This window comes from Pseudorca crassidens, chromosome 13 (genome assembly GCF_039906515.1).
Source record: "Pseudorca crassidens isolate mPseCra1 chromosome 13, mPseCra1.hap1, whole genome shotgun sequence".
Lineage (NCBI taxonomy): Eukaryota > Metazoa > Chordata > Mammalia > Artiodactyla > Delphinidae > Pseudorca > Pseudorca crassidens.
The window spans coordinates 28049986-28075653 of NC_090308.1; the positions used below are offsets into that span (position 1 = coordinate 28049986).

General features: G+C 43.5%; 1 protein-coding gene across 1 annotated transcript; it reads left to right on the plus strand.

The window, feature by feature from the left end:
* Positions 1-1600: 1600 nt before the first annotated feature.
* On the plus strand, positions 1601-23551 carry ALDH8A1 (aldehyde dehydrogenase 8 family member A1). Its single transcript, XM_067702032.1, has 7 exons — positions 1601-2728; positions 5880-6027; positions 7984-8139; positions 9740-9889; positions 14602-14858; positions 16706-16867; positions 22730-23551. Exons 1-7 carry the CDS (start codon positions 2579-2581, stop codon positions 23180-23182), a joined length of 1476 nt encoding a protein of 491 aa, XP_067558133.1. The 5' UTR covers positions 1601-2578; the 3' UTR covers positions 23183-23551.
* The last annotated feature ends 2117 nt before the right edge of the window (positions 23552-25668 follow it).

Genomic DNA, 25668 nt, shown 5'->3' on the forward strand with positions numbered 1-25668 from the left:
ATTCAGTGAAGCCTGTAAAATAGATAGCAATTGCAGAAGAGTTGATGATATAGAGGTTGTCCTTGGAAACCACTCCTAGAATGCAGATAGGTGAAAATGATGAACAGGAAGACCCCAAGATTGCACCATATTTTATGTAAAACATCACAAGGGAATTCTAATGAGATTAAGCCAATCTTGGAAACAAAACAAAACTCCCCCCAAAAATCATCTTCAAAGAAACAAAAAATTAGCTTTAGTCTTTTGAAACGGCAGTGCTAAATTCCAAAAGACAGAGGGACACAGGAGCTAAATATATAAAACTCAAAGTTAGAGGGACTGTAACTCACAAATTCATCACTCATATGACGTTATTTATAGGCGGGATAAGAGTCTCAAAAGATGTCCTTCTGGGAGAGGGTGAAGGGATTGGGGAGGCAGGATTTTAAATGTCCAGATCATGAAGAGGTAGTTGAACACTTCAAGATTGGGGACATCATGGTAGAAAATTCTTTAGCAAGCATATGTTCATGCCGATCATTTGTTGATGTCATCAGTCAAAGACCACCAGCACACAACCGTAGTCAAAATTATTATTATTTTTTTTTTTGATGCTTGTTGCAGGCAGAGAGACCGCCGTGGAGTCTAGGTGCTTCTCATAAGAAGGTGTGAAGAACTGAGCACATGTAGGTAATGAGGAGGGAGGGCTCAGGTGAGCAGGGGTTTCTTCTGGACTGGGCACGGTCAGAAAGTGGGAATAATTCTGCAGTTGGGTATCAATTTTCATATAGGAGGTAGGAGAAATGGAACGCAGTAAAGCAGCAGTCATGCATATTGACCACAAGAGGGCGATGTTAAGTCATTTTCATGGTTTGCACGGTGCCTTTTGGTCTGTGCTCAGGTGTGAGGACAGTATCTCACTTCATCAGGAGCACAGAATAACCTTGTCTGATGTCAGAGATTTAGGAATTGTCAGTGTTCAGTAGGAGAACACCATGGCCCAGCTGTGAGTGCCAGGCCAGCTTTTAGCTTTCAGAAGATCCCTTTTCTCTCTCACATTGAAACCACTTAAATATGTATTGGTAAATTAATGGTGAAATAAATGAAATAAATGTGGCAGCACTATTTACAATAGCCAAGACATGGAAACAACCTAAATGTCCATTGATAGATGAGTGGATAAAGAAGATGTGGTATGTATACACAATGGAATATTACTTAGCCACAAAAAGAATGAAATAATGCCATTTGCAGCAACAGGGATGGACCTAGAGATTATCATACTGAGTGAAGTAAGTCAGACAAAGACAAGTATCATATGATATCGCTTATATGTGGTATCTAAAAAAATGATACAAGTGAACTTATTTACAAAACAGAAACAGACTCACAAAGAAACTTATGGTAACCAAAGGGGAAGGGGAGAGAGATAAATTGGGAATTTGGATTAACAGATACACACTACTATATATAAAATAGATAATCAACAAGGTCCTACTTTATAGCACAGGGAACTCTACTCAATATCTTGTAATAACCTATAAGGGAAGAGAATCTGAAAAAGTGTGTGTGTGTGTGTGTGTGTGTGTGTGTGTGTGTATATATATATATATATTATATATATATAAAATTTTGCTGTACACCTGAAACTAACACAACATTGTAAATCAACTATACCTCAATTTAAAAAAAAAAAACTTTTCCAGTCTTCTTTGTCTCTCACATTCCCTGATTAACTGTGACACAGAGCATCCTTTCACGCACTCATTAGCCGGCTGTGTTCCCTTTGCTATGAGTTGCTTTTCATATCCTTTGCTTACCTTTCTATGAGGTTGTTCATTTCTCTTACCAATTTGTAGAACTTCTCATATACATCATGGACATGAGTCCTGGGTGTGTTACATACATTGTATATAGTTTGGGCTGATACCATCATCTTCATGGCACATCTGGGAAGATGTGGGCTGGGGTGGCAGCCCTGGTTTTAGGATGGACAGTTCAGCGACAAGGCAGAGAGAAACTGGTGGGTGATGGAAAGAGAAAGTCTGCCTTCAGCCACCTCTGAGGGTGAGGGCAGTGATGCACTGAGGAAAAAGCACATGATTTGGAGACAAAAGGACCCTTACCAACTCTGCAATTTTGGACAAATTCACCTCTCCGAGGACAAAAGACGGGAAGTAATGACCTTTATGTTCTATAGGATTGTTGTGTGGAATAAATGAGTAAATTCATGTAAAGACCTGCCTCACGGCCTGGCACTTAATCAATGTTCGAGCAGTGAGTATAGTGTGAATCCAATAAAATGATACACACAGATGCCTTTTGACCATTTTAAAGGGCCATGAACACATAAGCGGATGTTACTTTAACATATTATTATCCATTTCTCACAACGTACTGGACAGCTGTGAAATATTTGGGAACTCTCTTCATTCGGAGTTTAGAGACTGAAATACTCTCGGAGAATGTCATGTCACCTCCCACTTTCACTGATTGGCAGATGGGGTCACTGGGGCTGGAAGTGAGGAGGAGACTTAAGTCAGGAGTGGGGAGAGCGGGGGGATAACCTTCCTGAGCAACGCAAAGGGAAAGGGCAGGCATGTCCTTTCCTATGGCTGGAACAAGGGCCCTTTTGATGCTGGAAAATTTCATAGATGGGAAATTTTTACCTTGTAGCTCATACCTAGATTCCTACGATCCCTCTACGGGGGAAGTGTACTGCCGAGTGCCGAACAGTGGAAAGGAAGAGGTGAGTATATTCACTCAGAGAAGACTGAAATCTACTTTGTCTGTTGGTGATTTATGGTAACTTAATTTTCTAGGAGCAAAGGAGATCGAGAAAAGGTGTAGGATTGTTAAACAGCAGAAGGAAGGTTTTTAGTTCTAGGAAGGTTTATTTTGTAATTGGGTATATATGATACACGGCACCAATCTCAGGTTACCATATGCAGAAACAAATAATAATCCAGGTAGCCTAACACAAAGCCACAACTCGCAGACATTCCTTGATGGGTGCCTAGTAAAAAGCATTATTTGTAAGAATGATCAGTATTACTAAGTGATCCTTTTTCTCAACCAAGTGTTGCCTAAATTTGCCATTATATTCATGGATTTCCACAAAATGCATTACTTCACAAAAATTAGCAAAATCTTAAAACCCAGGGATTTATTTTATATTATCCTGTAATAATTCTTCATGTCTTCAAAATATCTAGTAAAGTAAAACCAATCATTTGAATGATGAAATGCAGAATCAAATTCCTGCATATTTTTGAAGTTAAATTTAACACTATTTTTTTCTTACTCAAAGTACTTAATGGTGCACACCTTAAAACTTTTTTTCAGTGATGTAGAATTAATATTATTGAGGAGTTTTGTAAAATATTTGCGATATATTTGATTAGTTATTGCACTGAGAGTATAAATATATTTGGAGTGATAAATGTGGCTGATGAATGTATACTCATCTAAATGGATTTATGCTCAAGTTAAATGGATTTTAATTTATTTTTTTAAGGCACAAAGAACTAGATTATTTAAAAGATAATTGTAGCCTTCATATGTAAATGAGTATTATATGCAAGGTTTTTTTAAAAAAAGAACTAAGCTCTTCTTTCTCCACTGTTAATAATATTCTAAATCTGTCTTCTTGCATTAAAAAGAAACCTTTAGACTTTCGGATTAAAGTTTGCAAATATTGGCTAATCTGTTGGTTAAGCTGTAACCTGCAATTTTGTTTGCTTCAAATGACCCGGGATAGACGTGGAAAATCCAGCTTTTCCAGCCCTCATTGTCTCAGAGTCCTTTCCAAAGTAAAGTTAAAATTGACAAGTATGCCAAATTCAGATGAAATATTTTCTGCAGTTAATGGCTCAGCCCTTGCAGAAGAGAGAATGAGGGATGGATACACTTGCTCGCAGAGGAATAGATATTTTGGATTTTCCAGCAATCCAGCTTGCAAACATTCCATCTGATACCATAAACCCCAGGTTTTTCTGGCTTGAAAAATATGGTTACCATGCAAGCCACATGCCCAATTTCCCCAAAAGTCACTCACAGAAAGTGCTGCCAGTCTGTCAACAGGACTCCCATTCATTCAGCGTTTGCTTTGTGCTGTGCGTTCATTAAGCCATTGAACACAAATTGTCCCAAATCTGAGTCATAACCTATAAATAAGACTCTATCATCATCCTTATTTTACAGATCACAGCATGCTTAGATTAGTGGTCACACACACACTCGCAGTAGCATTTGCACTGTAGCATTGGGGTCCGACTGCCTGGCTTCAGAGATCAGCTGCACCGCTTAATACCTATGTTCTTGACCTGCAGCTGAACCTCAGTCTCCTCATCTATAAAATGGGGATAATAATAATACCTACTTCAGAGTGTTGTTCTGAAGATTAAACAGACTGACATATGTGGAGCTCTTTGCATCTGGCATATAGTAAATGCTTTATAAGTATTATCTTTTGCTAATATTATTGTATGTAGTACATTATATGTGTTCTACATTAAATGGATGTAGGACATGTGACATAGGACAACTTAGAAAATATGACTGGACTTGAGTTTTCTGTTTTTCTAAAAGATCAGAGTTTTGCATCAACAACTGTAGGAAGATTAGATTTGACGTTGACTGCTGTAGGTAGGAACCGTCCTCTTGTTGGCTGGCAGCAGGGCGTCAACTACCAACTTTCCAGACATTTGTAATTAAGACAAGAATCCTTTTATACCTATTCTAGCTCAGCTGAAGGTGACTTTGTTCACATAAAGAAAATGAGAAGGCATGTAGATCCGATTTGGGGTGATAGGGCAGCTGAATTGTCAGATCATGTAATACAAGAAAGATGCCGGAAGCTTGTGGAAAAAGATTCTGAGACTGAGCCTGGGTCCAGTGGTGGAAGAAAGCTGTGAGTGATTATAAATGTCATGCATGTGAGAGAGGAGAAGGGAGAGACACAGGCTCTGGATTTGCCATCTCTGGAAAAGGCATTGCTTAGACGTTTGCCTGAGAGAGGAGAAAGACAGCAGAAACCCTGATAATTCATTCTGCCTCCATGAACTGGCTTTGCTGATACCTTCCTATACATTGTTTCCTTTTGGATTTAGCTCTAAAACCAGGTCCCCAAGCTATCTGTTCAACCACAGATGCCCTCCTCTCCAACAGAGGACCTTTCCATTGGGCGGAGCCAGGCAGGGGACTGGGACTGTGGTTATGCCATAGCAGGCCAGCTGTGGTCTTGGGAGCCACAGAGATCTGGGTTTGCATCCTGATTCTGCCACTTATTAGCTGTGTGACCTCTGGCAAATTACTTGAGCACTCTGTGTTTCAGTTTCCTTATCTGTAAAACAGGCTTAGCAATACTCATGTTACAGAATTTTAAAAGGGATTTAATGAAATAATTTGTGTAAAGCATTTAGCACATTCCGTTATATATAAAAATTAGTCAATAAATAACTAATATGATTAGTCATTCCAAGTGAAAATGACAGTCTGGGATGTGATTTCAAAGAAACTTTTAGACCTTATCAAGTATGTCAAAACTGCATTAAGAGTTTAGAGATTCCATACATCTTAATTAAGTTTCCTCTTATATGATATTCAGAAATTTTCTATATTTTGAAATTATTGAAAACGTATACCTGCTACTCAGATAGATTCTATTATCGCCACATTCTGGATACCTTGGTCAAAATGGAGCATTTTTCTTTTATTGTGGTGCCCCGACTTTGCTGGTCAGGTAAACACCACTTTGTGGGCGACTCAGTATTGGGAGTGTCGAATACTTGCAATTAGGCAGAAAAAACGTTAGCCATGTACGGACCTGTGGATTCTGGATTCATCCAACCCTCGGGAGCAACAGTCTAAGGCGACCCTCTGCCGTTTGCCCCTCCGAGATCGAAGCCGCGGTGGAGGCCGCCAGAGCAGCTTTTCCGGGCTGGTCCTCCCGGAGCCCCCAGGAGCGCTCGCAGGTGCTGCAGCGGCTGGCGGATTTGCTGGAACAGTCCCTGGAGGAGCTGGCCCAGGCTGAATCCAGGGACCAAGGTGAGAGGCATCTGTGCCAGCCTCTTCCCTCTTTCCCACGCTTGCTCTCTCTGGCGGAGCCGGGGTTTAGCGCCGCTGTTCCTTCTTTATGGGAAGTGCACGCACTATCTTCCTGGCGGTTCACACGCTCCTTCCAGGTTGTCAGTTGATCTCTTGCCTCTTAACCGTGTGGATGGAACTCAGGACACTTTCTTCATGTTACCCCCACCCACTTGGACCTATCAGCTAGCCCACCCATGTGCTTCTCACGGCAGTGGTAGAGGATGGAAAGCCAAACCAGCCAAGGCCTCTGAAGGCCGAGGCTTGCAACTAGCCCACTTCTGCTTCATTCTGATGGCCAAAGCAAGTCAAGGCCCAACGCCAGTTCAGGAGGAACGGAAATAAATACACTGTATATTTGGTGGAAGGAACTGCAAAGATGTATGGCAAAGGGCATGGATATGGGGAGAGAGGAAGAACGAGGACTGAGGGTGCAGCCCTCCACTAGTTCTAAGTAGAGAGTTTCAAAGCAAATTTGTTTCTTTTCTTTTCACTACGTGATTCATTTATTATTTTTTATTTTTAATTAATTAATTAATTAATTTTGGCTGCATTGAGTCTTCCTTGCTGCGAGCAGGCTTTCTCTAGTTGCGGCAAGCAGGGGCTACTCTTCGTTGTGGCGTGCGGGCTTCTCATTGCGGTGGCTTCTCTTGTTGCAGAGCACAGGCTCTAGGTGCACGGGCTTCAGTAGTTGTGGCATGATATTTATTTTTTAATTGAAGTATAGTTGATTTACAATGTGTTAGTTTCAGGTGTACAGCACAGTGATTCAGATATATATCTATATCTATATCTATATCTATACATATACATGTGACAGCTCTTCAACTTGTCTTATATATGTATATATGTATGTATATATACATATATATGTTCTTTTTCAGATTCTTACTCCTTATAGGTTATTACAGGATATTGAATATAATTCCTGTGCTCTACAGTAAGTCCTTATTGGTTATCTATTTTATATATAGTAGTGTGTATATGTTAATCCCAACCTCCTAATTTATCCCTCCCCCTCCTTTCCCCTTTGGTAAACATAAGTTTGTTCGCTAAAGGCAAAGATAACTTGAAGAGCAGTCACACAGTTTTTTAGAAAGATTTCTGATATGTCGGTCACTGTTCCACTCCCAACACAATTGCCCAATTTTTTTAACTGCTTCCCAGAAGTCAGGGTAATGGAGTAAATGTCTGTAAATCTTTGTAATGATATCTGTTAGGAAAGGCCAAGATCTTTTTAATTTACATGCGTGCTGTAAAGCAGCCTAAAGTTAAGAAGCAGCCTGACTCCAAACCCTTAAGAAAAAAATGCTTCCTGACACTGCAGAGTCTCCCTGTATCACTAAAGATAACTGAGGAACAATCCAGGGAAGCATATATCTAGGATGTGTATGGGGCACACGATGGGTGAGCAAGGGCCACACAGCATCCTGTGCCAGCTTCCCACCAGTGGTTCTGCCATGTGTCCATCTTAGTGACTCCACTGTGTGTTGAGGGGACAGTTAATATCATCACGTGCTTTTTTGGTGATGTGCAAATACAGCTGTCTTAACACCCATTATTCCAACCCCTCTGTAGCATGTCCAAAGCTTGGTGATTTTGAATTGAAAGAGCTGGTGTGGGTGAAGTGATAGCATCTGGCGAATTCCTGATGATAGCTATGAATTGTTCAGTCCACAAAACAAAGATTATTTGACTCAACTCTAACCCCCTCTACTTCATCTTACAACCTCACATCTAATTGTTTCACAGTTTTATCAAACTATGATCAACGCTCTCTGTAACCAATGAATGCCCACCCCAGGCTGGAAGAAACAGAGGCTACTTCAGTGTGAGCAGGATACGTGTGTGGTATTGCTTCCTCCCAGTCCGAGGTGAAGAACACTGACAGCGCCTTCTGCTGTTGACTTCTTACAGGGAAAACCCTAACCCTGGCGAGAACCATGGACATTCCCCGGTCTGTACAGAACTTCCGGTTCTTCGCTTCCTCCATCCTGCACCACACGTCCGAGTGCACACAGATGGACCACCTGGGCTGTCTCCACTACACGGTTCGGACCCCTGTGGGCATCGGTAGGTGCTGCAGTGAAAGCCTGGACCACAGCTGTACGTAGAGATGCTCAGTCAGCCCTGTAGAATTGATCTAAAGGAACAGACTTTAAAAAAAGGAAAGTAGAAATTTCTTCTACTTTATCTGAAATTTAATTGGCCTTAAAAATCCAATTCTAGTTTATTTTCTTTTTGTCAAATTCCCTAGTTATTCCTGGAAACGTGTTCTGGAGGAATCACAGAAAAAAAGAATGATACTGATTGTAAATTCACAATCCAGGACTTTTTGTCCCTTGTAATTAAAAAAAACCAAATTATTTCCAGAGAGCGTTGTGATTAAGATCACAGATTTTAGGTTATGTGTGGGGTAAGTGATTTAAATTTTGTGTGCTTCAGTATCCTGATCTGGAAACTGGGAGGATCGTTTAATTTTATCTTTATATATCTTTGTGTGAATTATGTAAGTTAGTAAGTGTAGAGCACTTAGAACAGTGCCAGGTACATGGTAAATAAGCCTTGACTGGATTATCTACTTCCCTCTTTCATTTCTCTGCTTCTTGCACTTTAGAGGACATATAAATATCTGCAATAACTAAAAGTTTCCACTAGATGTCACTGTTTCCTCTGAGAAAAAACCAACTACCGTCCATACTTTACTAGTTATATTTTATGATAGAATAAAAGAAGATAAGTTAAAGGGGAAGAAAATGGAACATTTTACCTGAGCCCTTCGGAAATGGTATTTTCAAGGCGTTATGAAAGCTCAAACCTCCTCCTAAGAAGTATGCTAGTACATTATGCTGCAAAAATATTGTTATCCCCTAAAGAGCAGATTTTTCAGTGGGAAATTTAATAATGTAAACTATGTTCACTTTCATAGCTCAGGCTTGAGGGCAGAGTATAAAATAAGGTGGATCCATTTACTGATTCATAATGTAGGTTTTATTTTTACACGTTTTATGGTCAGAAGCCTAGGTGGTTTCAGAATGTTACGTGGAGACCCACTGTAGATGTTGGTTCTGTTACTTACCCAGCAAACCTATCTGGTCAGGATACAGGTGAGAACCTAGAAAGATTTTTTTTTTTTAATTAAAAAATACTCTGGGTTAGCGAAAATGGATTTCACAGTCTCAGAACCTATTGCTCTTATTTTACAAATAATTCTGAACAGCTAGAAATTTTATGTCTCAATCCACAAGAGATTAGAAACAGAGATGGAGAAATTTAGAAGAAATAGGAGCTGGCCTGTTTGATTAATGAGGAGGGAGAAGTTTAAACAGTACAGAGATCAGTCTACAAATCTCAAAACTGATCACATTCTGAGAATGTTTAGGGACAGGTGACAGTCTTTTAGCCCCAGAACTTATATTGCTGCTGTTCATAAATATAATTGTAAGTCATCAAGAAAAGAGTAGACTGTCCTGATTATAGTCTTAAAAGGTACAGCTGCTTGTAATACAGTTTAGAATTAGTTCCCTGAAGTTGGCTACAAAAGTTTGGGATTTTGGAAGAGTAAGCTGAAGTTTGGTGTAGCATGAAGGAGTTTGCATTCATAAAGCCTGTCTGGCCCATCTGCTTTGAGGGGCATGTCATTGCTGGCAATGCTTCTGTTATCCTCTGTTAGCTGGTCTGATCAGTCCCTGGAATCTGCCCCTCTACTTGCTGACCTGGAAGCTGGCTCCAGCGATCGCTGCTGGCAACACTGTGATAGCCAAGCCCAGTGAGCTGACTTCTGTGACCGCGTGGATGATGTGCAAACTCCTGGAGAAAGCAGGTAATTGGGAGATGGGGTTTAAGGGGGGGCACGCGGTTGGCTTTGGAGATGTATGTTTTGTAGGCCTCGGCCACCGTAGGGTCACTGACATTTGAAAAGTTATTTTGGATAGAAATCTGCTCAACACCGAAACAGATCCCAGGGACATCTCTGATTTTTCGTTTCCCTGATCCTCTTCTGAGAAATCCCCTTCATCCACGGGGCTCGTGCCCACTGCTTCCTTTCTTCATCCCCAGAACATGCTACTGCAGGATAGCTCCTCCCTGCACGGGCTCCACGGGCAGTCCCCTGAGCATAGGATAGCAGTACAGCAAACGGCTTAAAGAGCTTGATAAACTCAGACACCAGCCTGCCCCAGACTGTGTCTCCAATAGTCAGTTTAAATAGTACGTTTGAAACAACAGTGGATTTTGATGCAAAGAAGAATATTGCTAGGTACTTCTCTGGTTTGCACAGCTATAGAATGCCTAAGAGAAACAGCCCATTTTCAAGAGAATTGAATATACACCCCTCAGTTTTCCCTGCATTTGGAACCACTGCTGAGATGCTGATATACTATGGTTCCTTGTCCCCCTTTTGCCGATGGTTTAAAACGTGGAAGGTGTGTTCCTGGTTTCGCCTGGAGTGTTCAGCCGACACTGCACCGGGGTTGGAAGGTTGCAGGCAGGAGGCTCTAGCTTGTAACCCACAGGAAGCCCCTCACTGTTAGGCCCTCAGCTCATGTCTCTGCCCAGCCTGGGTGGGAATGATGGGCAGGTGGTGGGGAACAGGCTCTGTCAGTCTCTGCTGTGCTCGTTTCCTTCAAGCCCACAAAGAAGGTGTTGCTGGGCTCACTTAGATCCATAGAAGGAGTGGTTGGTAAGAGCCCATCTCTCTCCTGTATGCCTTTTCTCTCAAAGCAAAAACATACACATTGGCTTCCAGGAAAGTTGAGCCAGTTCCTACTCCAGGGTTTAGATGACAGGTTAAATTGTGCCCGTTGAGGGAAGAGCACTGGGCCTCATGACCCTAGTTTAGCTGCCCATTTCCCTTGTATCCTATGGAAGAATGAGGCCACCCAGCCTAGGTCTTTGGGATGATGTCGATGGCTGCCCCAGGCCTCTGGAAGGTGCATGATATGAACATCCCTACCTCCCTCCTGTCCCAGAACGTGCCATCCCTCCCTTACAAAAGAGACCGCATTCTATCCCTTTCTTTGAAAAATGGAATCTCTAGTATCTGCAAAGGTCCAAGGTATTTCTTCCCTGCCTCTTGACTGCCGGTTCCCTGGTGTGAGATAGAAGTGGGGCCTCCGCTCTGCTTTGATCCTGTGTTGGATACACAGGGATCTGGGGAGGGTGCCACAGAGCCGTGTTCCACAGACCACTCACTCCTAAGATCAGTTACGTCTTGATCTATGATGATTTCTCTTTTCTTTTTTTTTTAAAGCTTTGTTTATCTGCTGGTGCCTGACTTACGTCCTCCCCTATGTGACAGAGGATGTCAGAAGCCTACATCTGACATTAATTAATTAATTTATTTTTGGCTGTGTTGGGTCTTCGTTTCTGTGCAAGGGCTTTCTCTAGTTGTGGCAAGCGGGGGCCACTCTTCATCGCGGTGTGCGGGCCTCTCACTATCGCGGCCTCTCTTGTTGCGGAGCACAGGTTCCAGACGCTCAGGCTCAGTAGTTGTGGCTCACGGGCCTAGTTGCTCCGTGGCATGTGGGATCCTCCCAGACCAGGGCTCGAACCCGTGTCCCCTGCATTTGCAGGCAGATTCTCAACCAGTACGCCACCAGGGAAGCCCCTGATTTCTCTTTTCTAATCACCCTCCTCTTTCATATAACCCAGAACCTGGTCTGCCTGAGAGTTTTATGTTTCCATTTATTTACCCAGCATTGCTCTTATTCTTGTGAATGAATAAACCTATTGTACCGAGACAGTCTGTCCCTCCCTCCCATCCTCCCTCCCTCCCTGGGCTGGCTTTGCCAAACTTTCCTCCTCCAACAAACACTGAGAGTGATGGTCCAATTGCACCTGACATGAGCCCTCAGTTTCTCCACTGGGATTGGGAGGGGGTGTGAATGACATCACTTAATTCTGCTTTAGAGCACTCTAAGAGAAACTTGTAATAGTGTAAGAAAAGAAAGCTAAAACAACGTGCTAAGGCATTCTGGATATGTCAACAGCTAGCTCCTCTAGTCTGGGGCATTCAAACAGACTTGGTAAATGAACTTTCTTTGAAATAAAATCATCGAATATTTATATAGATACACCATGAATACCTCTTTGGGAGCCCTAGAATATTTGGTTTTTTCCCTTGTGGGCACCAAACGTTTGCTCTCATTCCTGAAGTGTCCACTGACGGCAGATTTCTGGCCCTTCCTATTAATTTTGGTTCTGCTCTGTTTAAGCTTAAAATTTTCCTTGTCGTGACCCAGGCACATCCTAGCTCTGGAGGGACTTCCTTCCCTTTCCTGTCTCTTAGCCTCCTACTCTGAGTTTTACTGAATTGTTATTTGCCAATTAAACTGCCTTCTTTCTCTTATAACCAGAATCTTTTAAGGGTAGAAGGCAGATTTATCTAGAAAAATTTCATTAGTGTCTGGATCAAATGGCAAAATGGTTCTGAGAAGTACTGGCCAGTAGATAGCTCTTAACTTATTAACATCGGAGCTCAAAGAAACGTAATCAATCAATGTATTAATACGACGAACCTCACAGAGCTGTTGGGAGATCTATAGGGTGTAGCCCACTTACAACAATGACCAACCCACAGGAAGTACCCAATAAATGTGAACGTTTACTGGTACTCTTTAAATTTTTTATTCTCATTAAAATTATTTTAATAGCATACATATGTAGCATTATATCTTATTTTTCATTAATTTATTTAATTTATTTATTTATTAATAGATCTTTATTGGAGTATAATTGCTTCACAATACTGCATTAGCTTCTGTTGTACACAAAAGTGAATCAGCCATATGCATACGTATGTCCCCATATGCCCTCCCTCTTGAGCCTCCCTCCCACCCTCCCTATCCCACCCCTCTAGGTCATCGCAAAGCACTGAGCTGATCTCCCTGTGCTATGCTGCTGCTTCCCACTAGCTATCTATTTTACATTTGGTAGTGTATGTATGTCGATGCTACTCTCACTTCGCCCCAGCTTTCCCCACCCACCCTGTGTCCTCAAGTCCATTCTCTATGTCTACATTTTTATTCCTGCCCTGCAACTAGGTTCATCAGTACCTTTTTTTTTTTTTAGATTCCATATATATGCGTTAGCATACAGTATTTGTTTTTCTCTTTCTGACTTACTTCACTCTGTATGACAGACTCTAGGTCCATCCACCTCACTACAAATAACTGAGTTTCGTTTCTTTTTATGGCTGAGTAATATTCCATTGTATATATGCGCCACATCTTCTTTATCCATTCATCTGTTGATGGACACTTGGGTTGCTTCCATGTCCTGGCTATTGTAAACAGAGCTGCAATGAACATTGTGATACATGACTCCTTTTGAATTATGGTTTTCTCAGGGTATATGCCCAGTAGTAGGATTGCTGGGTCACATGGTAGTTCCAGTTTTAGTTTTTTAAGGAACCTCCATACTGTTCTCCACAGTGGCTGTATCAATTTACATTCCCACCAACAGTGCAGGAGGGTTCCCTTTTCACCACACCCTTTCCAGCATTTATTGTTTCCAGATTTTTTGATAATGGCTATCATTAATTTATTTTAAATGTGATATGTTAAAAAATTTTTTTTAATGAGTATTCATTCTGTATGGCAAAGTAGGCCATGGCACAGTGGATACAACGAAAGGCAAAACACAGACCCCATGTCTGCCCTTAGCTGGAGTACCTTCTAGTGGTCAATATGTAAAGAACAGGAAAATCCATAAAACACATAAATGAATACATGCAGATATAGAGCAGTAGAGTTTCCTGATAGAAAAGATTGGGGCACCTACTTGGGGGTGTTCTTGGTCAGTCAGTCTTAGAGGGTGATGGTGCATCCACGTCATGGGGAGCTGGACCTTCAACTCAAGACTCACCTTCCTGGGGGAGCCGTCCCTCACTCCCCTGGGCCGAGGTAGTCAGTCTCTTCTCTGGAGGTACGCGGGCCTCTCACTGCCGTGGCCTCTCCCGTTGCGGAGCCATAGGCTCCGGACGCGCAGGCTCAGTGGCCATGGCTCACGGGCCCAGCCGCTCCGTGGCATGTGAGATCTTCGCGGGCCAGGGCACGAACCCGTATCCCCTGCATTGGCAGGCGGACTCTCAACCACTGCGCCACCAGGGAAGCCCAGCCCTTCTCTGGTTTCTTTAGTGCATGAATGCTCCCTCTACTTCACATTTGCCCACTGAACTGTGAGTCGTGGATGCCAGCTTGGAGCAGGGCTCTCCTCCCTCCTGGGGCCCGACCTGCCTGAGGATGTATTTGTATCTTCAGCCCCTGAGGCCCAGTCAATACTATGGAATGAATTATATAGAATGTTCAACCCTGCCTTTTTCTAGGACAAAGCCCCCGGAGAAATCCCGCCCGGGGCATAGTATAGGCAGAGGTGATGCTATAGTCTTTGTTTTACTATTGAACCAGAGGCAGCCGTTAACATTCCCTCCCAACCCCATTCACGCTGTTGAACTTTGAAGGAGAATCTCCATGTAACCTGAAGTCCTCGACATACTGAGAAGAATCACTGAAACCGATACTGCTTCCCACCCAGGTGTTCCACCAGGTGTTGTAAATATTGTGTTTGGAACGGGACCCAGGGTAGGCGAGGCGCTGGTGTCCCACCCAGAGGTGCCCCTCATCTCCTTCACTGGGAGCCAGCCCACAGCCGAGCGGATCACACAGCTGAGTGCTCCCCACTGCAAGAAGCTCTCTCTGGAGCTGGGGGGCAAGAATCCTGCCATCATCTTTGAAGATGCCAACCTGGAGGAGTGTGTTCCGACCACAGTCAGGTCCAGCTTTGCCAACCAGGTTTGTCCTCTGGGTTTTTTCTTCCCCTTTGTTTATTTGCTTGTTTTTAACTCAGTAGCCCTGTCAAGCTGGATCTGTTGCATCACAGTGCAAAACTGGGGTGAGTAAGTCAATCCAGGACTATTTCAGTGAAAGGAGAATGGTTACATTGTGTTACTCCATTGACTATCTGTTCAATCATAATGTCACTCAGAAGCCTTGTGGCGTCTCCTGTGCAGCGAACTCCTCTTCTTGAGTTACACGGCTTTTATCGGATGATGACTTCTTTTTTGCTTCTCCAAGCTTCCCCATTCCTTTATTTATAGTTTTCCCAGTCTTTTCTTGCTGTCCAGGTGTCCTAGCTCCTGGAAACCTTATTATCCCTCCCCAAAGCATCCCAAATGCATTCACACATTTAGAAATAAATACCTGAACAAGTCTCAAGCAAGTTTCTTAACTTAACATCATGGAGGAGCCTTGGGCAACTTTGTTCCTCCTGATTGTTGGACGGGTTGTTGTGAAGATGAAATATCAATGTGATGAAAATATTTATTTATGCATATATGTACAATCATACATACACAATACTGACAAGTCCAGAATGTGGTTTGTAAACTATTACATGTTATGTTCAAATGATGATAAGGATGATTTTTCACTCAGAAATCTGTTAGCACCTCTCCCTGGAACACTCAGTACCTCTATTTGGATGTCCAGTAGCATCTGAAACTTAACCTGTGCAGAGCAGAACTCTTGATTCCCCTCCCTCTCCTCTCCTGCGGTACCTCTGCTCTCCCCGCCTTGTGTTTGCCTCTCCAGGGAAGAGACTACCATCCACTCTGAGACACAGGCCCCAAATCTGGGACTCATCCTTGTTCTTACTTTCTCTTTTCCTTATACCTCACTAATCCACCAACAGGTCCTGTTAGTTCTATCTTTAAAATCTATCCTGAATCCTATCATTTCTCCAGAGCATCTATGCCAGTTTCCTTATGCTTTTGGGGTCCCATGCCCCTTTAAGAATTTGTTAACCTCAGTGGACTCCTATCACTTTTCTCATCTCCATTGATCCTGCCTTGTCCAAGCTACCTCCACTTATCCAAATGTCTGAAAAGCTCTCTTAACACTCCCCTGTTCCCACTCTCCTTCTCTCCAATTATATTCTCCACACAGCTGCCAGAATGATTATTTTAAAATGTAAATCCAATCCCATCATCTTGCTGCTTAAAGCCTTCCATGGTCCTTTCATGATACTGTGGATAAAATGCAAACTCTCTGTGAGTCTATGAGCCTGTAAGACCCTGTGTGATGTTGCCTCGCTCCTCGCCCCCTGCCTTTGTCTTCTACATCCCTCTGACCCCTGTCCCTGCCTCCATCCCCACCCTCAGCCCCACTCACCTTCCTGCCTTTCCTCACACACTCCAAGCTCATTCCTGTGGCAGGTCCTTTACATTTACAGCTGAGAATTCTCTTCCTTCAGATCTTCATCCATCCAGCTCCTTCACGTCAATCAAGGGTCAGTTCAAATATCCCCTGTTCACCAGTGCCTTCCAGGACTCCCTTTAATAAAAGGGAGTAAAAGCTCCCCCCCCCATTATTTTCTATTCTCATTCTCTGCTTAGTTTTCTTGTATTGTTTTGGTCACAACATGAAGTTATATTGTTCATTGAGCTTTACTTGTGCTGTTGCCTGTCTTCCCTATAAGACAGTGCATTCCACCTGGTGAAACTTCATCTTGTTTACCACTGTCTCCCATTGTCCAGACCAGTGCCTGATACGTGACAGGCACTCAGAAGTGCAGGGTGATCTATCCAAGAAGGAGTGGGCCCTCCTGTTTTGTCACTGTCCTCATGTGTCATTCTTGGCAGGGTGAAATTTGCCTCTGCACCAGCAGGATCTTTGTCCAGAAGAGCATCTATAGTGAATTTTTAAAGAGGTTTGTAGAAGCTACCAGAATGTGGAAAGTTGGCATTCCCTCTGACCCATCAGCCGACCTGGGAGCTCTGATCAGTAAAGCTCATTTGGAGAAAGTAAGTAAATCCCTGTGTGTAAGTTACAGAAAGAGTTCTTATTTTGAGAGGAGCTCAGCGCGAGGCATAACACTATCTGTGCTTTGAAATACTGTTAATTACTACCCTATTTTTTGATAATTATGATGTGTGGGAAATTGTCTCTGGATACAGAGTCTGAAAATGTTAGAGATGAATACAGAAATGCAGTCCAGGTTAAAGCAGCATCTACATGGCATAAATGAACTTGAGAAGTCAGTAAAGAGATGCCACCAGTAGAGTGAGGAAGGCAAGTTGCAGAGCATAAAGGTCAGGTGATGAGAATGATGTGAGCTGAGAGTGCCAGGGGTTTCCACCGGTAAATGTTCCCAGTCAGTCCCCAGGCAGTAAGGGTCTGCCTCTGGCTTACAGCAAACGGGAGTCTAGAAGTGGGAATCCAGTCCAAATGATGCGGTCCTTAGTTGGTGGGGTGACTTGTGGGAGCCTCCGTGGGAGAAGCCATTGATGTTCTCTGGGTGGCTTATGGAATTTGGGTCTTCAAGGTCATTTTAATTCATTATCTGGTGGGACTCCCAAAATAAGTCATAGAATTTCAGAGCTAAAAAGACCTCATTTCCAGCTGTAGTAACTCAGGCCAACCAAGGGTAATGGTAATACACCCCTATCAGTTAACCAGTGAGGGACAGAGCCTTCACTTAAGTTTGAAGAACTCTCTGACACTGCACAGATTTGGTAGACTTACTACATTTTAACTTTTACCTTCACTATAGTGTGGAGCACAGATGCCCGTAGGTGGGAAGGTGTAGTCTCAGTCTTGCTGGTCTCTTCTTACTTGTTTTCTCAGTAAAATGGGAAGCAGGGTGAGGAGGGGAGATGGTGTTGAAGGTTTCAAGAAGGAGGAAAAGGTGTGAGATAGTCTTGCAGGAGATCAAGAGAGAGAATGGGCTTCGAAGTGACTGTATTGTTGCTGGGGCAGCCCCAAGGGCTCACCTGGAGCTGTGATCATTTATGATCACATTAAATAAATATGTGGTCATTTATTTAAAGTGAGACCGGCCAGCATGACTGTGTTTTCCTCCAGTCAAATTCACCTACAAGATTGCAGGCACATGGGCAGCTGTCCCCAGAGTGCCTGTGGTGGACCCACAGTTGTGGATGTTCCCACCCTTGTGGAGTGAGGCATCACCAGATACAAGAGGCTCCCTTGTCCTCCCTTATCTGGCTGTTCTAGGCAAAGGGATACACGCTACCTGCCCACACATGCAAATAAGTGGTGAAAAATAACCTCCTGCATGTTCCCGAATGCTTTCTGTGGCACAGAATTAACTTCCCAGAAGCATCTTCCAGTAGACTCAGGCCATGGTGTCATCTAAGGTCCCCTTTGCAATTCACCATTCACCTGAGACTCAAAGTTCTCTTTATTAACTCAGCAGAAAAACTGTTCTTCCGTCGTAGGCACTGTTATAATAACTATTTAAGTTCCCCAATGAGAGGAGGTGTATCAGTGAAACAAATCAAAGTATTTGACTTCCCTGTAGCAGTTGAAAGATTTGTAGCCCCCTGTCTTTTGTGTGTGAGAGAAACTGTCTCACACACACTGTCTTTTGTGTGTGAGAGAAACTGATGCCATTCACTGACTCCTATTGGTAGTTAGGGCTTTTCTCTGTTGTACTCTGAGTGTTTGTCCCTTTTTCCCCACATAGTGAACTTGGGTCAAATACAGGCTCACCAGGTTTCAATGTATTGTAACGCCTGTGGGCTTTAATACAATATTTGTGATGCTCAGTGTATCCCTGCTGGCCCAAAGGGGCCCTCTCTTTAGCCTGCCCCCCCAATGCCCTCCTGAGCTCCACCGCAGGCCCTCCCCGAAGCGTTTCTGCTCTCTGACAGCAAGCAGCCTCAGGCCATGTGAGTTATTCTGTCCCACACGGGCAACAGGACCTCTGTCTAGTGAGCCCTGGTTCCTTTCAGTGGAGAATGATAATCAAGGTCCCATGGGTGCCCCTTAGATGATGCCCCATGATAACGAGACAGCCAAGAGGATGTGACTTAAAGCCTGGTTGTGCTGAGCTCATGCGCTGCCCTTTTAAGAAGTCCAGCTCGGAAAGATGGTAGCTCATCTCAGCTCCACGGTTCTATTGCTTCTAAGGGGGAAGATTTTGCACAGTGTTAAAAATAGTTTTTCATAGTTAAAAACTTAAAAATAGTGTTTATTGTAAGCCATTTATTTTTATTTTTTAAGGAAGAGCAATGAAGATGGTATTTCCATAATCCCATCACACATAAAACTTCGGGTAGCTCTGGGTTCCCCTTGTTTTGTAGGTGGATCCCTCCCCTCAGCTGTGCTCAGAGTCCCCACCCCTCCCCAGTATAAAGTCTCAGAACCTTCCTGCTGTGGCTCAGAGGGTCCCTGGACACCTTCCATCCCTACTACTCTGCCCAGAACACGTGCCTGGATGCAAGGAGTCACAGCTTTACCCTCTGGGTCTCTCACCAGGTGGGCCCCTGATGGGGGGCTCTCAGCTCAGGTCTTGTGAGGAAGCCCTAGGTGTCTCTGCCCTTTGAGAGGGACCCAGTGGAAGCAGCTTGGGAAGTGTATGCGTGTCTTTTTCAGGCTGTGACTCTTTTCAGTTCAGTGTGCCAAACCTTGATCTGGGATCAAGGCGGCAGCAGGCACACTCCACTGAGAGTCGTCTTTCCTCTCCTTTCGCCAGGAAGCTTTGGGGTCTGCGAGCCAAAGAATGGCCGGCTGCCATCCTTGCATTCCACCCCTCCTCTTCTGCAGTAGGTCTCTGTCTTCTCCAAATCAAATTAATTGACTTCCCTGGCGGTCCAGTGGTTAAAACTCTGTGCTTCCACCGCAGGGGGCGCGGGTTTGATCCCTGGTCGCCTGGTCAGGAACTAAGATCCTGCGTGCCGTGCACGGCCAAAAATAAATGAATGAATGAATAAATAAATAAATCAAATTAGCCACGGGATCTTTGTTTCCATCCTGTGGGATTGTCACAACAGATGGTGATGCAGTGACAGAAGAATCCAGCTAGAGGCTGTGACAGTTGTTTTGTAATGGCCAAGGGCTCCTAAGTGCAAGTGTGACTTCGTAGGTTCCCAGGACGGTGGCGCGGACCCCACAGGAAATGGCAGGTGATTCTATCCTCAGGGAATGCAGAAAAATCTCCCTTGCCTATTTCACAGGGTTGCTTTTTTTTTTCATTTTTGTTTTCCTTTTGACTCTCCAGAATCCTTCCCTGCTTGACTGTCTGGAGAATCTGGCTCTAGGCCAGACTTCCAAAGATGCAGATAGCCAGAGAGAGAGAATCCTTGAGTGTTGACAGTGAGGCGGGGTGGGGGGGAAGCACAGAGGAAGTTCACGGGTATGTCCCCCAATAAGGCCAGGCTTCAGGTCTAACTAAGGTCCACTCTTGCGGTTTCCTGTCCTCCTCTGTCAGTTAACCCCGCACCCCGAAGTACACAGTGGGGAGCATCCCTGAAATCTCTTAGCTCGTGAGTGTCAGATCGTGCATTAGATCATCATCATCATCACCATCACCAGGAACATCAACGCAAACGACAGCAGCTGACTTTCAAAAACTTACTATGTGTCAGGTATCACACCAGGTATTTTATATATATTATTTTATTTAGTCCTCTCAAGAGCCCTATGAATAGGTGACACAGTCAATCCCATTTTTCCAGTGAGGAAACTGAGGCGTAGAGCTCTTCTTTTTTTTTTTTTAATTTATTTTTGGCTGCATTGGGTCTTCATTGCTGCGTGTGGGCTTTTCTCTAGTTGTGGTGACTGGGAGCCACATTGTGGCTTCATTGTGGTGCGTGGGCTTCTCATTGCGGTGGCTTCTCTTTGTTGTGCAGCATGGGCTCTAGGCGTGCGGGCTTCAGTAGTTGTAGCTCGCAGGCTCAGTAGTTGTGGCTCGTGGGCTCTAGAGTGCAGGCTCAGTAGTTGTGGCGCACAGGCTTAGTTGCTCTGTGGCATGTGGGATCTTCCCAGACCAGGACTCGAAGCCGTGTCCCCTGCACTGGCAGATGGATTCTTAACCACTGCGCCACCAAGGAAGTCCAGGTGTAGAGCATTTAAAATCCCTCAGCTGATAAGTGGAGGAACTGGGATTTGAGCACTGCTGTGCTCCCAAGCCCACTTTTCTAACCTCTATGCTTTGATTTTATGGCCAAGACTACTCAATATTAAGTGCTAACTACTCTCTGCTCTCTCCTCTCAAGAAAAGGTTTTATAAGAATATTTCATTGCATTTTATAGCACATTAACAGTTACAAAGTTGTTTTTCTGAGCTGCAAGTATAGATATCATTGTGTCATTCAGTGATACTTTCTCTAGAAAAGAAATTCAGTTTAGTGTGTAACTTATATGTTAAATAATTTGATAAGTTCACAATTTGAAAACTGACACTTGGTATTTTATTATCCCAAGAGCTTCAAAGAGAGAATCATGTAGTTTTGTTTAGACACAATCATCTCAAGCCAGAGCGCTCCTTGCACTGTTTGAATCACTGATAAAAGTTTTGGCTCTACATCCAGCAGGGGCCTCTGGAGACTCACCTGCACTCGCCTTGTTCACACAGGATGCTGCCTCTGGCATCTTTTAATTAATGTGACCGGGTCGCTTCAAAAGAGCAAGAGAGTCGGGGAAGGAAAAGTCCAGATGTATTGTGGACTCTACCCACAAACTCAATGAGAGCTTTCTGGGAAAGCTTTGAGATCATTGTTCATGTTGGGGAGGAGGAATAGTGGAGAATATAAAGCTCTACCAAATGCTCTATTTTTCAAATGTCTTTGACTTCATGGCTTATTAAGTGTTCTATAAACTGAAGCAAAATTAATAATGAGACATTATCTTTTTATTTTTACATGGCAAACATATAGCTCTACAGTGAATATAGTTCTACAATGGAGTACTAATCTAACATTGGGGCAGAATGCTCAGATAGATACATGATAATCCGTAGGATTCCAAAATATCATTCCACACTTTACCCTGCCTTTGATGTACTATTTGACTGTTGTTTTAGACTTTTACTTTTGGGGATTACTTTTCTACTTCTCCTATGCTTATAATGCCCCTCAAGGGTAGAAGAGTATATCATTGTGACTTCAACAACATTTTCAAATATAAATAGATATGCCATTATTATAATGAGTCATTTCTGTAACCAATATTAAAAAAAAACATCTGTCATTATCTCTGAGTCACTGGGTCAACTTATTACATAATTTATTTCCCCTTATTGTGAGCTTTACTCTATTACCTAGATATATTTACTCTATTACCACAATATAATCAGTACTGAGATGAGACATTAGAAATTATTTGTTCTGGAAGATCAGCTATTGAAGGGCACCCTGGCTTTTAATTAAGTCTTATATACCATTCAACTTCCCATTTTCTGCAATGGACATAGTCTCCCCCAAAGTGAGAAAATATTAGTCTGTGTATTTAACTACTGAATATACCTGAGTGTGAGTTCTAGCTTTACTGTTTATTATCCGTTTGAACCCTCTGCCCTTTCTGAAGCTCAATTATATAATCAGCAAATACGAGATAATAATACGTAGTTTATAATAGTTTTGAGAGAATTACCTGAGAATGTGAGAAAAGCATTTATCTGCATGCCTAGCACTTAGACATTAAATAAAAAACTCTCCTCCTCTTACCGATGAGGGCTGAATGCCCAGATAATACTTAGAGCACTTCTGCACTCAGGCTTACTTAGCAGCTGAGTGAAAATATAATCAACCTTAGATTTTGGGGGGGAATGACCTTATACATCTTGATGCTTCAAAAATATTGAATTTTCTCTGCTTTGTGTGAAGACAAACGATAAGTTGTTAGTATATTTTTTACCTCTCCAGGTCAGAAGTTACATCAAGAAAGCTCGCATGGAAGGGGCCCGAATTCTGTGCGGTGAGGGAGTGGATAAGTTAAACCTCCCCCTCAGGAATCGAGCAGGGTACTTCATGCTTCCCACGGTGATAACAGACATTAAGGACGAGTCCTGCTGCATGAAGGAAGAGATATTTGGTCCGGTGACGTGTGTCGTCCCCTTTGATAGTGAAGAGGAAGTGATTCAAAGAGCCAACAGTGTTAAATATGGACTGGCCGCCACGGTGTGGTCAGGCAACGTGGAGCGTGTCCACCGGGTGGCCAAGAAGTTACAGTCAGGCTTGGTCTGGACCAACTGCTGGCTCATCAGAGAGCTGAACCTGCCTTTCGGGGGGATGAAGAGTTCTGGTGTGGGTAGAGAAGGAGCCAAGGACTCTTATGAATTCTTCACTGAAATCAAAACCATCACCATTAAACACTGACCTTGGCCATTGGAGAAGCTGTTACAGTTGACGCCTGGCTGCAGAGAGAATCAGTCATCCAGTGTGGTGAACGGAATTCCTGGCATAAATTTCAGCCACGTCTTGACTCAGCAGAAGGTTATCTCTATAGCTTATCCTCTGTACTTAGTATTTTTACCCTCTGGTGAAGAGATGCTATCTCTTTTCAGTGAAGAGTTGAAGAATAGGAAGGCACAAAAAGGAAGCCAGGCAATGATCAGGCTCCTCGTAACTTGTGTCTTCATAGTATTTTTTCATCATTTTGATAAAATTCTTGGAAATTCACAGACAACCAGATTTATTTTTTTCATTTGCAAGTATACGGTAAAAATTAAAAAAATAATCTACAAAGCCAAGAGAAATCACCGTAATTTCTACCTTTGGGGAGATTGTAGAGGTTGTCTCCCCATCCATCAGACACGGGCATGGCTCACTGGTAATTGACTGTACCTCATTATGCAAGGGGGCCGTGAACGTTGATGATGTACTTTACGTGGGGTTTGTCAGAGCAGGCATATGTGGTAGGTCTCGCTAAATATATCTGTATAAGGACAAAGAAGAATAAAATAACTACTACTTTTGGAGGAAACTTAGAACAAGGAGAGTTTGATCCATTCCTACTATGGAGACTAATCAATTCCAATTCTTAGCGTATGTATCTCAGGAGACTTAAAATTTACTAATCCTAAAGGGAGCAATAAATGTTAAGCAATTTTAGTAAGCAGTATGGCATACACCTTGTTTATGAATTGTCTTTTATTCATCCTTAGCCTCATCCTCTTAGGAGCATGGACCTTTTACTAAGTAACAGTGGTATATCTAGCACTTGTTTCCTGAATCCCCCAATAGTCAGAGGAGAAATCTGAGGTTTACAGAGATTAAGTAGCATGTTCAAGGTCACACAAATGGTGTGGGGCAGAGGAAGGATTTGAACCCGGGGCTCTCAGACTCCATACCCTAGGATCTCTGGCCATTTCGCGCTTACCTTGGGTTGTGCTTCAGAAGCAGCGAAGTCCTTATGGTTCATGGAACACATCGTGTTGGGTGTCCCCTCTGTGTCTCCCTCCTGCTTTGCCTCTCCTCCCCCCTACCCCTTTTCTCCTACCTCACTCCACTCAGTCATGCAACCCAATCCATGAAGCCAGGAATTCCTCCAGTACAGCCCTTTCCATGCTGACTGAAACGATCTGTTTGCATGTCTCATTTCCTGATGGGACAGGAGTTGCTGAAGGTCAAGGCAGGTGTTATTCCCCTTTGAAGACTCGGTTCACAGCCCAGTGCCTTGCACACAGAAGATGCTCAAAATGAGTTATGGGATGGAACGAGGTCTTCCTGGGGCACTGGGGTATTTGTTGCGTGGCGATTGGGGGTTTGGGTCAGGGGGTGCAGAATAATCTTTATACTTCTGTGTAGAACTTGGCATATGTTGGCTTGTTTACAAATGCTGAAAAATATAAGTCCCTCTGAGGTCAAGTGATGGGTGTCGGATCGTACCTGGTTCTTAGCTTCTGCCTCCTCTCCCCTCTCCTTTCCTTGCTTTCCCTCTTCCCCGGCTGAGGTTCCTTGACCTTGATCAGATAAGTCTAGGACAAGTTCTGAGTGTCAGCAGGAAGAAATTCAGTAGCTCCAGTGTCTAAGAATTTGCATCTTCACTCTTGTAGTTGGTCTGATCCAAGCTCATCCTTATTTCTAAGACCTAAGCCCTATTTTGATTCCAAATTCTGGCAACTGAACCTCTTAGCTCCCAGTGCCTGAATACCCATCTCCCACCACACTGGTTTTCTGTCCAGGAGACTGTTCTCTCTAGGGTTTGGAGTCAGCCCTGCTCTTGTCACTTCTTTCCTGGGCTCTGGATCCCACCTTGTGGAGGGGCCTGCTTCCTACTGACACATTCTGGATGCCATTTCCCTGTATCTGTGTCTCTTTGGGTCTCTAGAAGCTCCTGTGGGCTCACGTGTCAGTCTCATGGATGCAGATTTGACCAAATGCTGTTCTCCCTCAACTCACCACTGCCTTAGTTCTCAGTTCAAACCATTGGCTACAGTGTCTTAGCGCCCCAGTTAGATTTTTCCTCATCTGTTCTATCCCAACCAAGTGGGTGAGTTTAGTCCTAAGACCTTACCCGTCCCTGGCCATCTCATACTGTCTCAGGCCCCACATCAGCTAAGGGTGCCATTTGGGTCTGTGCCTACCCCACTACAGAGTCCCACCAGAGTGGTACCTCTGTGGCCATGGGGCTGTGCTCAGAACTGAAGTAAAGAGAATCAGGAGAGATGGTCACAAGGGTTTCAACTATATTTGTAACATTTTATTTCTAAGCTGGATACTGGGCACTTGGGCATTTACTGTACTATTTCCTAAGTAGGAAATACTTATATAGCAAAGGGAGAGTGGCTGATGTGAAAGGCAACCTGGAGCATGCCCAGGAGAGTGCTGAGCAGAGGCGGAGCCACGCCAGCCTCCGAGGG

What these genes read in the sequence shown, in the direction of transcription:
- ALDH8A1 (XM_067702032.1), top strand. Translation starts at nt 2,579, where the DNA reads ATGTCCTTTCCTATGGCTGGAACAAGGGCCCTTTTGATGCTGGAAAAT. An exon ending in GGCTGAATCCAGGGACCAAG is followed by an intron (nt 6,028 to 7,983) that starts GTGAGAGGCATC and finishes GACTTCTTACAG; the next exon opens with GGAAAACCCTAACCCTGGCG. An exon ending in TCGGACCCCTGTGGGCATCG is followed by an intron (nt 8,140 to 9,739) that starts GTAGGTGCTGCA and finishes ATCCTCTGTTAG; the next exon opens with CTGGTCTGATCAGTCCCTGG.